Here is a 13930-nt window from a genome sequence, read left to right on the forward strand (position 1 = left end):
AAGCTCAACTCTGAAACCTGCTGCCAATGCACAGGGTTTTTTAAACCTTATTTTACAGAAAGTAATAGTTTATTAAATCAATGTGTTTTTTTAAAAAAAAGTTTCCCCAATCTGCTACTATATAGTTACACTGAATTTTTATTCTCCATCATTCCCATCAGCATGCTGCATACAACAGAAAATGCAATCCAACATACCTGGAGGGTGTTAGGTTAGGGACAGCAAACTTAAATTAAGTTTTTTAAAAAATACAAATCTATATTATTTCCATTATCTTTACTCAGTTCTCATCTCTTTCTCCCCAGTGATATTGGAGGAAATCTCAGAACAAAGATTTTGACCATGAACATTACTATGGATATTTCCAACTCATTAGCCGTTTGAACATGGGACTGGCAAATCAAAATCTCTCCACTTACTCCAGATTGCCAGTTCCAGCTCTGTCTACACGTCTTATCCACACACATCCACCCAATCTTCTCTAAAATCCTGATAGTAGTACAGTAAAAGCACAGTACCAAATAAAACTAAGTTAATCCTGTAGACCCAAGTGCATCTAAAGTTATTCTAATAATATTATCTAAATACTTCAAATTACATTAAAATACTTTTTAAAATAACATTTTGCAGAACTGATTAGAAATCCAGCAGCCTAGAGTTTAACAATATTTAGTAGGCAAAATGTATCTTAAGGTTGTCATTCATTCTCCAAATGTTTGAATTTCGCAAATCAAAGGCAATGAACAAGTCCATTTGTAAATTAAATTGGGTTACTAAAATCTCCTTCACCCAACAAAAACCTGCTTTCCTACAAACCTTGCATCTGCAACACCCATATATCATGGTGGTGCTTTGTGAGTTAAGACCCAACTACTACTATTATTTTATTACAAGTACAAAAAAGGGGTTATATAAAGAATATAAAGCTGGTTTAAGGATCTGTCCATTAAAATATTGCCTGCTCTGATTTCACATCATGTGTACATTTGCTCCTTTCTTTACACAGCTGGAGATATTAGGGCTTGAACTTGGAACTTTTTGCACTCATAGCATATCTTCAGTCACTGACCTATGATCTCTGATGAAGAAAATGCATTGAACTATTTTTTCCTTTTGAAGCACAAAGGAGTAATTGAAATACATGAACAAGGGGCACACACCCCAGGATGACTACCTGTTGTAATTAGGTACTGTGCCCCTGTCCAAGTCCTGAAGCATGAAGGGGTCCACACGGGCACAGTACCATTCCAACTGCCCCTTATACAAGGTATCAGTAACATGAAGGATCTCTCCACATTTCACACATAGAGCATATGGATTTGAAAGCTCCAGGAGGCTCAGGTTAGTACGCACATAAAATGAGTCCCCAAGAATTTTCTTTCTGGAATCAAGTGCTTCTTTGAGAGGCTGGTAACCTAATAAAGAGAAGAGAGTACAAGTAAGGAAAGAATCTTAATGGTCCATGTAGACCAGTACCCTAGCAGACAACTAGATGCTCTTTAGAGATGAAAAAAATTGGTCAGGTATTCATTTCAACATATTTGTAATATGGTTCCACAGATGCAGAATATATTCAACTTTGGTGCCCAAATTAATTAAAGATAAATAGACAAACCATGACACCATGTGCTTAGCTACTTACCTCTCATATCATGTAAGAATAGAAGAGCAGATGGGTCCTTCCAATGGAACAAAGTTAAGTGAGCAACCTCCAGTGTGCAGTTCTCCAAAGAGAGCCCCCCTCCATTTAGCTGTGCCTCCCTAAGCTGCCACAGAGAAAGAGAAAAAGACAAGATCCATTATCTTCAGAATAACATTTCTGGGCTTAAAATAAATGTTTTCACCTTTTTTGTAACTGTAAACTGTACAAGAAGTCAAGAGAAGATTGATAAATGCAAGCTGGGTAGGACGTTTCTTTGCAACAAGACGTCTTTGAAACGAGCTGCTGCTGGGTTCTTAGATCTTCCTCTAAATGAGGAATGGAAGTCCTGTGAGCTCTTAAAATAAAGAACTCCCCCAAAGCTTCCCAAACATGCTGCAGGGGCATTAAAGGTTCAGGGGAGGGGATAAAGGTGAGAAAGAGACCCAGGGTAACTCTGTCTTAATTTTGGTAGGTATAAATTGAGCTGAAGAATTGCTTTGGCAGGTTTTCAAGATTCTGTTACATTATCCAAATAAAGTTCATTGAAATCCAAGTAACTCTTGTTTTCTGAATTTGTCTATCCTGAAGGGCTTGCCACCTAAAGAGACACCATCAAAGTAGTCTTTTGGAGCAACACTCTACTCAACAGAAGGTACTGTTTACTTGTACTGAAATATAGTAGAATTGACTTGCTTATTTCTGAATGAAATAATACATATTACCATCCTAAGGGGGAGAGGGGAAGATAATTTAGTTCAGAATCAAAAATTACTAACTGTGCTATTGTTCCTCAAGCTATTATAACATATGCTGAAAATCAATCAGTTGCTGAGAGATATAAAATTTAATTAGCTACTCAATGAGAAGGCCGGTCAGTAAGAAATACAAGCACCTCCATCATGTTTGGTATAGTCCAATGACCAGAATGATAAGATAGAACTAGGAAAGGAACTTAGAGAAGCTTCTGTTCCAGCATTCTGTTTTCAATATGGAGATAAAAATGCTTAACCTATCAGACAGGATTTTGTTTGTTAACTGCTTTAGAAACATAACAACAGCTGTGCTGGATAGACCAAAGGTCTATCCAGTACAGTGTTCAAATTTCATAACAGTCAAATAGATGATGTTGAGGAATCAACAAGCTTATGTGTTACATTCAATTCAATATTATTTTAAAGTATCAAGGAGTTATGCCTTCAAGTTGCAGAATGCCGGCAACAGTATGCTGGTTTCCAAAGCAGTCTCTAGATTGGAGTTCCTAGCTGGCATAGAATAGTGTGAACATGCTTGGGGTAAAATGGATCTCAGTTGCATCTATGGCATACTGGCCAAAATATGTGAACACTGACTGTTCTTGCCATTAGCAATGAGAGATACATGTGACATAGATAAGGCTAGTAACCTCATTTTCTTTACATTACTAAACAATATTCAGTGAAAGCCTCAATTAACCAAATCTATGATGGGTGGTGGTTGTCAATCTTTGGACAATCTGGTGATAACCATGGCACATGAAAGGCTGTGAACTAGAATATAAGAGCAATAAACACTAAAATTTATGTCAGAAAGTATGAATTGATTTCACTACAGTAGGTTGCTGTGGGTATGTAGGGAGGCTAGAGTCCCTAGATTGCTGACAGTTGTTGTGAATTATATTAATTGAGGAAAAATAGAAGAAACAGACTTTGGGGGATATTGAGCAACATTCTGAATGAGTGTGATTCAGGATAAAAAATTACTGTTAGATAACCTGAATGGATAGACAAGAACAAGATGAAAGAGTACAGAAAAAGAGACTGGGATCATCAGAAGACTGAAAAATAAATAAGAATGGTGACCTGTGTTGAGTATCTTGTCCTATCTTGGAGCAAAGAACCACGCTGAGACGGTTGGTTCTTAACCAGTGTTTCTTGTTCTACTCTATAGACAGAAAATCCTGCTAAACTGAAAGGCCAAGGGAAAACTCTGAGATTAAACCCAGAAATCAAGGTGGGTCTGCTCTGAGTTTCTTCGAAGGGAGATTCAAAGCTTCTAAACTACGCATGCGTTTTTCCCCCTGGATAGGGGCCCTCTCCTGCTCACCATCTGTATTCATGACATATCTGTTCAGAAAAAGGTGTGCTTCAAAAACATGATTTAAGCATAAGTCTCTTCATGCACATACGGAAAAGGTGTTAATATAAATCTAAATTCATTATTAATTTGATCTTTTATGATGAGAATTAGTGAAGGATGTAAGAGTGATGAAAGACTCTGAATATGGGACAGATCGTTTTTCTGTCAAGAGTTAATCTTGGGAGTAAAATTGTCATGGAAGAAAAAGAAAGCCATGAAAGATACAAGCCTGAAACCAGAAAGTCTGCAGGAAAAGAAAGTATGAGCCCTGTATGAAAAGGCATTAGAGGACAGATTAATCTTCCAAAAGAATGAATGGAAAGTAAATGTAAGTTAAGAGGATGTGGAAGGTGCCTGGAACAGTGTGAAAGGAATTATGTTACTGAGAACCACAGAAGCAAGTGAAGATGCACTAATGGGGAGTACAGAATGGATGCTTGGTGGAATTATGAAGTGAAAGAGTTTGTGGGTGAGGAAGAAAAATCCATATAACAAAATGATTGATGCTGTAAAAATGAGAATGAGATAACAGTATTTATGGCAAATAATGAAATAGAAGAGAACAAGGAATAGTTATGAAGAAAATGCAGAGCAATTCTGATGGAAATTTTTAAAAATATTCTGGAAATGGGCAAAAAAACAAGACTTGGTGAATGAGATTAAAAATAAAAGAAAATGATTTGAGATTAACTGAAAGTGTTGATGAAAGGGAATGTTGGAAAGAATATTTTAAGTTGTGTATGAGAATGTTAGTTATATGCTGAAGAGTGGAACTGAAATAAATGTGGAGTCCTTGGTGCTCTCTGAGCCTTGTTTTCTTGCAGAGGTTTCATTGCCAGACTAGGCAACATCTTCAGTGCCACTCATGTTGCCTAGTCTGGCAATGAAACATCTGCAAGAAAACAACAAGGCTCAGAGAGCACCAAGGACTCCACAGTTCAACCCTGAGCTACAAATACTCGCTTTGATTGGTACTGAAATAAATGCTATAAATGTTAGTGTCTAAGACTTAGTGTTTCACTCTTTCTTATCCAACTCTTTCTTCACAGAAATTAGTCATAATTACAGAGTTTCATTCATACTTCTAGGAGCCGACATCCCTCTTGGAGTCCTGCATTCTCAGCTTCTGAGCCTGGTTTCACCCACTGGACATAAATCCCAGTTCTATTTCCTCCAAGGATAGAAATGTCTCCAGTCAGCCCTCTGCTCTGAGGTGCTGGAACACTCAAGGCACTTGTGTTAGACAAATGCACCATAACCGATCTGAAAGGGAAAGCAAATAATGATAGGGATTTAGAGTCTGGCCTCTGCATCAATGAAGAGATAATTGGAGGATAGATATGAGTTCTGTTTTATAAGAATAGAGCCATTCCCAGTAAAATGCTCTATTTTCCATCATGCATCAAGCTTAGATGAACCATGCAAGGCTGGATTTTCTACAGCTACTGCTGAGTTTTCATCTGAAGAGATGTGCAATAACTAAATTCATGGCACTGCTAGAGATTCTAGTCCTAGGGAGGCAAGACATTGTCTGTGGTGAAGTGTAAAGGCACATGCATCCCATACTTAGAATTTTTGTCTTGACACAATGGTACCTTGTCTCATAGGTCTACCTAGCCTCAGCTGTCAGCAGGTCCCCAACACCTTGGGCAACAGCCTCCATTTCTTGTACAAGAAAGATTTTTGCCAGACAAGCTGAAACTTTTCCAGCTTTTCTCAACCTGGCATATACTTTCTCAACCTGGATGTACTGGACCACTATTCCCATCACCCCCAATTTATTGGGCAATATGAGAGTTGCAGTCCTTATGTTAAGACTGCATTTGAAAAATGCAAGATTAATCAAAGCTGTATTTTACCTGTCAACAAGGCAGGATCTGCTTTGTTTCGTTGAAATTCTTTGGATCTGATGTAATTTGCATGTTAATGAGTGGTGGGAGGCTCCACATTTTTTAATTTGAACTGCCCTGTGGAACTATATTGCAGGGTAGTAAGAAAATATCTTAAAATATGAAAAATGATAGCAAATCTGGATTTCCATTTTTCCTAAAAAGAAAAAGACTATATCTAATAGCTGGAAGAGCCATTCTCATGGTGCAGCAGCTTCCCTAACTGGTGCCTGCTGGTCTAAATTGGCAAGGAAGTAGAAGGTAGTAGCAGCAGAAATAGTGCTATAGGTTGCAGCATCAGGGAGGTGAGTTCTGAGCTTTGATGACATAGGACAATCCTATTATTTATGACACTTGCATTAATAAAGCTGTTTCTAGAAACCAAGGGGGGAGAGTATATGAAGGCAAACAGACCTTCTGGTGAATTTTTGTTGATCAGAATCACTGGACAAACAGACTTCTGATTTTGCCCTGGTGTGTGAACTGCTGGAAGAGGAAGGTGATCTGGCAGAAGAGACTGGGGTGGTGGTGGTACTTCCTGATGGGGAGAAAGATGGAGAACAAGTTCCTATGGGCAGTATCAAAAGATTCATCATTATCTTGCATGTAAAGAGTGCTAAGGAGTTTCAGGTGAGAGAAAACACTGACAGATATAGGAAGAAAAACCCAAACTGAAGGGCTGTCTCTTTTGCAAGGCTACTGTGCCACAGGATGGGTGGAACTCAGAAAAGGACCTCCCCACCTACAAGCTTGGGTCCTTTAATGCGATGTCAGCCTCCCAAGAAAGCAAGTCGTGGAGTAAAAATGATCTCTTTAAAGGACCCCAGTATTCCATTAAAATCAGGACTGGGAATGCCAATTCATGGAGTCAACACAGAAGCTTGAGCTGAATTTGGGCACTGGTTGATTGGGTTCTGAGCCAACCTGCTGCATATTTAACATCTAAATGCAAAAATCCAGACAGGATTGTCCTAAATGCCAATCTTCCTGCTAGGTGCCTTGGTAGTGAATGCCACAAAACTAGTCCTTTTCAGGCTATACAGTGAAACAGGCTCTAGAGATTTACAGCTTGTCACCAAGAACCGATAACAGCCAGAAGCTGAAGCATTCATCTTTTCCAGTTTCTACTCTTCTGAATGTGAATCAAATTGTCTAATAACCCCCCAGTAAATTAAGCATACCAAATAGGAATAACTTGAGAGCCAAGCATGCATGCATGAGACCAGTGAGCCCCCAGATGGTTAACCCAGAGCTAGCAACCGAAGCATGGGGCAAGTGTGCCCCCTGGTGGATGCACATTCATGCAGGTGATTTCATAAGAAGGAAGTCTCTTCTCTCCCTGCCCCAATATTCCCTCATGCAGCTTTCAAGATGAAAATGTTTAATAGGAAATCATGACTAGCAATACCTGTTAAGTCTTCCATGCTACCAAAGGACCCATAAGACCAACTGAAGACACAAAAAATACAGAACACAGTGCGGGAGAATCATTATTTCAGATTCTTCAAATATCAAAATCAAATCTCTTGTATTAATAACCTTTCATTTCTTCAAACAATTCAGAGGACACATAAAATAGTGGAAAATTCCTTTCCAGCCTTCATTAATTCTCTACCATATTATCATATTATCTATATCAATAAATTGCCCTTTTCAACTTCTTTTTTTAACCGGAACAGGGTAACCCCATTACCACTTTTGTCTGTCTCATTCACCCTATAGTCTAAAATTTCTTATTTGGAACACCAAAACAGAATGGTTAAAATATCTGGGGAGCAGGTTAGAATTTAAGGTGCTCCTGTCTCTCGCCTGGCCTACATCTGCTCTCTGCCATTATTGACTCCCTTCATTCCATTTCCAGAAGATAAAACTTTTCACCTCCCACACAGAAAACTGATGGAATGGCAGAGATGAGAGCCTTGAGAAAGAGTAGCAATTGAGGTAGGAGGACTTACAAATACCTACAATGGAAGAATGGATGGTAAAGTTAATGGAATTGGCCAAGATGGAGAAACTGACTACTCTGATTAAAGACTTTGTCTAGCTACATTTCTACCTGGAAACCACTTTTGGACTTTTTGCTTGAAACTGAAAGAAATGAAACTTTAATTTTGGAATTTGATTATTAGAATTGTTTATGATCATAGAAATAATGTGCACTATTGTTAATTTTAGAGTAAGAAGTTAATGTATCTTATATTTGTAGCTGTACCAAAGAAAGTCAGAAGCTATTCTTCTTCTATTCTTTTCTTTTTCCTTTCTGCACTAATTTTGCTTTCTTTCTGATCTTTTCCTCTCAACTCTTTTTTCAGTTTTTTTCTATTTTATCTCTTGTTGAAATTTAATAACATTTTATGAAAAAAGAGAAGAGAAAGAGATTGGATTGTTAAAATTCAGCACTGAAAGAGTATCTCATGAGTTTCTACCAAACATTTAACAAACTGAATTAAAGTAAGTCAAAGGGAGTCAAACCAGAATTCACAGTAACACCGAAACTCTACATGCATGAGGTACAACATTTGTCTTCCAATGCTCCTCTTCCAATCATACATTAATGTCAAAGCATGTTCTGCAGCAGGAAAGATTCTTCAGCTCTTCTGAAGAGACAAGCCCAAGGTTCAGGAAGGCAACCAAAATAAATTTATTTATAGCATATTCCAATAGTTACCTCTTGACAGGAGTTGGCTCATCTTCACGCTGCCGTCGAAGTATCGAACCTGCACATGGTGGGAAGGGAAAGATGGAGAGCCGGTTTATTTCCTTCTCTCTGTCTGGAGTCACTTCCTAAGGAAGGCAGAAAACATGCGTTAAATTCAGACAACTCCCTACCTCCTCATCCCACATTTCTCAACCATTCTTCATCTAGAGTGATATCACCACTCCATTTCAACAAATTAATTTTAATCATGAATTACTCAACAAAAGGCATGCACATCAAAGCAAAAATTTTGTAGACAAAAACTGACATTTTTATGATGAGGTTGCATGTACATTTCACACAGGTTATCATCTAATTGAGGTACAGTGGTGCCGTTGACAGAGGTGGGCTAATACATTGAAGAAGTATAGCCTTATTCACTAACCTGGCAACCTCCCAAGGCATAGGGATGACATTTTCCAGAATTCCCAGTGGTCATGATGGCTGGGTGGGAATCTGGTGGACTGTAGTCCAACAATTCTAGAGGATGCCAAATTGATCAAGACTAGTCTAAATACCAGAACTCCAATCAGAAGCTGCTCTATCTGGCTTGCAAATTTAGGACAGAATGTAAGGGGAGGGTTCAAGCCCTATTTATAGTTTTACCATTTTGTTATCAACAGCAACTTCATAGAAGATTAGAAACATTCCAAATCAAAAGCCATCCTGGGAGGAAGAAAACCTCAGGAAGCAAATGGGATAGAAACCAATTTGTTCCTGGCATCTTCCCCTCTATCTGGAAGCCAGGTGTGAAGAGAATGTGGGCTATAGCTGACAGATTCCTCTTTAAAAGACATACAAGAATGGAAAACCAGGGTTGATTTTGTTGTTGGGTCCAACATTCTATAAGAGAATTGAATTACACAAGTGTGCATGCATAATATGTCAGTTTAACTTTTTGTTGTTGTTGTTTATTTGTTTAGTCGCTTCGTGACTTCATGGACCAGCCCACTCCAGAGCTTCCTGTCGGTCGTCAACACCCCCAGCTCCCCCAGGGACGAGTCCGTCACCTCTAGAATATCATCCATCCACCTTGCCCTTGGTCGGCCCCTCTTCCTTTTGCCCTCCACTCTCCCTAGCATCAGCATCTTCTCCAGGGTTTCCTGTCTTCTCATTATGTGGCCAAAGTATTTCAGTTTTGCCTTTAATATCATTCCCTCAAGTGAGCAGTCTGGCTTTATTTCCTGGAGTATCGACTGGTTTGATCTTCTTGCAGTCCAAGGCACTCTCAGAATTTTCCTCCAACACCACAGTTCAAAAGCATCGATCTTCCTTCTCTCAGCCTTCCTTATGGTCCAGCTCTCGCAGCCATATGTTACTATGGGGAACACCATTGCTTTAACTATGCGGACCTTTGTTGTCAGTGTGATGTCTCTGCTCTTAACTATTTTATCGAGATTGGTCATTGCTCTTCTCCCAAGGATGAAGCGTCTTCTGTTTTCCTGACTGCAGTCAGCATCTGCAGTAATCTTTGCACCTAGAAATACGAAGTCTTTCACTGCTTCTACATTTTCTCCCTCTATTTGCCAGTTATCAATCAAGCTGGTTGCCATAATCTTGGTTTTTTTGAGGTTTAGCTGCAAGCCAGCTTTTGCACTTTCTTCTTTCACCTTCATCATAAGGCTCCTCAGTTCCTCTTCGCTTTCAGCTATCGAAGTGGTATCATCTGCATATCTGAGATTGTTAATGTTTCTTCCAGAGATTTTAACTCCAGCCTTGGATTCCTCAAGCCCAGCATGTCGCATGATGTGTTCTGCATACAAGTTGAATAGGTAGGGTGAGAGTATACACCCCTGTCGTACTCCTTTCCCAATCTTAAACCAGTCCGTTGTTCCGTGGTCTGTTCTTACTGTTGCTACTTGGTCGTTATACAGATTCTTCAGGAGGCAGACAAGATGACTTGGTATCCCCATACCACTAAGAGCTTGCCACAATTTGTTATGGTCCACACAGTCAAAGGCTTTAGAATAGTCAATAAAACAGAAATAGATGTTTTTCTGAAACTCCCTGGCTTTTTCCATTATCCAGCGGATATTGGTAATTTGGTCTCTAGTTCCTCTGCCTTTTCTAAACCCAGCTTGCACATCTGGCAATTCTCGCTCCATGAATTGCTGAAGTCTACCTTGCAGGATCTTGAGCATTACCTTACTGGCATGTGAAATGAGTGCCACTGTTCGATAGTTTGAACATTCTTTAGGTAAAGGTAAAGGTTTCCCTTGACATTAAGTCCAGTCGTGTTCGACTCTAGGGGGCGGTGCTCATCTCTGTTTCAAGCCGAAGAGCCAGCGTTTGTCCGTAGACCCTTCCGTGGTCATGTGGCCGGCATGACTAAACAGAACGCCGTTACCTGCCCGCCGAAGCGGTACCTATTAATCTACTCACATTTGCATGTTTTCAAACTGCTAGGTTGGCAGTTGAACATTCTTTAGTGTTTCCCTTTTTTGGTATGGGGATATAAGTTGATTTTTTCCAGTCTGATGGCCATTCTTGTGTTTTCCAAATTTGCTGGCATATAGCATGCATTACCTTGACAGCATCATCTTGCAAGATTTTGAACAGTTCAGCTGGGATGCCGTCATCTCCTACTGCCTTGTTATTAGCAATGCTTCTTAAGGCCAACTCAACCTCACTCTTCAGGATGTCTGGCTCTAGCTCACTGACCACACCGTCAAAGCTATCCCCAATATTGTTATCCTTTCTATACAGGTCTTCTGTATATTCTTGCCACCTTTTCTTGATCTCTTCTTCTTCTGTTAGGTCCTTGCCATCTTTGTTTTTGATCATACCCATTTTTGTCTGGAATTTACCTCCAATGTTTCTAATTTTCTGGAAGAGGTCTCTTGTCCTTCCTATTCTATTGTCTTCTTCCACTTCCGCGCATTGCTTGTTTAAAAATAATTCCTTATCTCTTCTGGCTAACCTCTGGAATTTTGCATTTAATTGGGCATATCTCCCCCTATCACTGTTGCCTTTTGCTTTCTTTCTTTCTTGGGCTACTTCTAGTGTCCCAGCAGACAGCCATTTTGCCTTCTTGGTTTTCTCTTTCTTTGGGATGTATTTTGTTGCCCCTCCTGAACAATGTTGCGAACTTTTGTCCAGAGTTCTTACAGGACCCTATCTACTAAGTCCAGTCCCTTAAATCTATTCTTCACCTCCACTGCATATTCCTTAGGAATATTAGTGAGCTCGTATCTAGCTGATCTGTAGGTCTTCCCTAATCTCTTTAGTCTGATCCTAAATTGTGCAATAAGAAGTTTGTGATCTGAACTACAGTCAGCTCCAGGTCTTGTTTTTACCGACTGTATAGATGTCCACCACCTTTGGCTGCAAAGGATGTAGTCAATCTGATTTCGGTGTTGTCCATCTGGTGAAGTCCATGTATAAAGCCTTCTCTTAGGTTGTTGGAAGAGAGTGTTTGTTATGCAGAGTGAGTTGTCTTGGCAAAATTCTATCAGCCTATGTCCTGCTTCGTTTTGTTTAAAATTCGTTTTGTAGCTTAACTTTAGGTACAGGTAAAAAAAAATCCATAAAGGACACAGGAAGAAGGGAAAAGGTGGCAGGTAGTCTTGGGGAATGAGTAAAGCTAGCAAGATGGGGGCAGTGGCAAATTAATGCAAAGCAGTGCACTGATTTCCAGACTTTATTTTTTCCATGTTTTTCTCTCTGTAGAATATCAAAGCTATAATATTTTGCTACAATATAATGCAAGATCTTGAGAACTATGGGAACATTCACAGTTATCTGTTAGGAAGCCTTTTCCATCTCGATGGAACTATGATGAGACTGTTAAATTTCATTCCCTCCAGGGACTCAGGGAGTGTTAGTCCAGCACATATGGAAGACACCAGAAAAGAGAAGGGTACCAGAAATATATCCGTATGTCACAGACCTCATTAAAAAGTTGGATGGTCATTTGTAATTTGATGTTTCCTGGATTGCAGCCATGAAGCCCAACTCATCTAAACCTGCAGACTCAAAAGCAAATTCTACTGTCTTCACTAGAACTTATTCCTAAAGAAGTTGTGTTGGAAACTGATGGTTCAGGCACCAAATTTTCAAAGCAGTTGAATTTTCATCATTCAGATCCATTACACTCTCTCGAAAACTGGTGAGTATGACTTCCTGCAGTAAATTATTTACTGAATGTAGGAGTCCAATACATAATAAGCCAATGGTAGTGGCTGTGGACAGCCTTGCATACCTGCTGGGCTCAGTGCAGAAAGTCACATTATTTTGTTTCGAGAACAGGGATTTTATCTGTTCTCATCAAAAGTAATAAAAGAGGCTTCTCAACAGTCTTCCCCAGATATGCTGGGATTGCAACTCCCAATTTAAAGCCCTCTAGATGTTTTGGGACTCTAACTTCCAAGATTCCCAGTACAACATGAGGGTAGTAAGTTGCAGGAATCTGACTTATAGCCTCAACTTTCCCTTGATAAGCATGTTTTCAGCTTTGGATATCAATTTTTGCCAGCTGAGCAGAAATACAGCAACAGTTCCAAGAACATATAAAACTATCTTATACCAGATCAGCTCTTTCCTCCAAAAAGCACCAGCTCTATCAAACAGTGGTCTTTCTTCATTAATAGCCTCCACAGGATAGTCCTCCACATTTTGCTAAACTACAATTTTCAGCATCTCTCACTATTGGACAGGCTTTGAAAGTTATACCTCAGAAATGTCAGGTGACTACAGTGATTACTCTGTGCCACCTAATTCTTTGTTATCAGAGCTATCAGTGAAGTGAGGACTTTCAGCATTTAAGACATGTGCCTTATGAGGTCATGGCTTATACAATCTCTTCTTACCACATCTTGCCCTACAGCGTCTCTAGGGAACACGATATCCAGGATGTCTGGCGAATCTACAATCCCGTCCTCCGGGGACAAAGGCTTCTCTATTATGCTCCAAGTGCTGCTGTAGAGTGAATGGGAAGAGGAACATACCTTGAGGGGCAGGGGAGAGAAAAAGACAGAATGAATGAAATAAAGTAACTATTTTACTAATTCAGTAATTGCTGTGATCTCTAAAGACTCATACACAGATGGACACACACATACACAGAGGTGGCTTAATTTTCAGACAAGAATGCTTTGTATTACCGTATTTACTGCAATGATTCTGTGGAGGGTAAAAAGACCATTCCTTCTCTGATTGTAAGAGTCATCCAGACTGACTCAATTTTCAGAGGAAAATTTCACTTTTGCAGTATCAGAATTTGTTTGATTTCTTAATATAGGGCTAGAATCCTATGAATACATTGGGATTTATTTTTGTTTTATTTTGATAAAACATCAAGGGCTTGAAGAAGAATTTGGGACAGTTTGGATGTCACAGAGTTTAATACAGTTTAAGATTAGAATAATTAGCTGCCCTTTTTTGGTTTCTGCATTCTTGGTGGACGGTGGGATGGGGCTATTTTTACCTGTGCATTTTGTGTTCTGATTTCTCACTCTTGCAGCTATCTAGAGGATGAGGGCAAGGAGGGTAGCTTACATTGCCACTCACATATGACCTCCTCCCCTCTAGAAGACTTAACTCCATTCCATTAAATTCTAGCCTCTCTTCCCTTTCCAGCAAGACATT

General features: G+C 39.5%; 1 protein-coding gene across 1 annotated transcript in view; it reads right to left on the reverse strand.

Moving 5' to 3' along the window:
• The window catches only part of CARD10 (caspase recruitment domain family member 10), a 50121-nt gene that overhangs the window by 17814 nt on the left and 18377 nt on the right, over nt 1-13930 (reverse strand). Inside the window, exons 9-15 of the mRNA XM_063308981.1 lie at nt 13153-13290; nt 8315-8430; nt 7055-7095; nt 6061-6184; nt 4840-5020; nt 1643-1766; nt 1175-1415 (exon numbers count right to left, since the gene is read on the reverse strand). Coding sequence (XP_063165051.1) covers nt 1175-1415; nt 1643-1766; nt 4840-5020; nt 6061-6184; nt 7055-7095; nt 8315-8430; nt 13153-13290 — 965 coding nt within the window. The remainder of the gene's footprint in view (nt 1-1174; nt 1416-1642; nt 1767-4839; nt 5021-6060; nt 6185-7054; nt 7096-8314; nt 8431-13152; nt 13291-13930) is intronic.

The sequence above is a fragment of the Candoia aspera genome, chromosome 7 (assembly GCF_035149785.1).
Source record: "Candoia aspera isolate rCanAsp1 chromosome 7, rCanAsp1.hap2, whole genome shotgun sequence".
Taxonomy (NCBI): Eukaryota; Metazoa; Chordata; class Lepidosauria; order Squamata; family Boidae; genus Candoia; species Candoia aspera.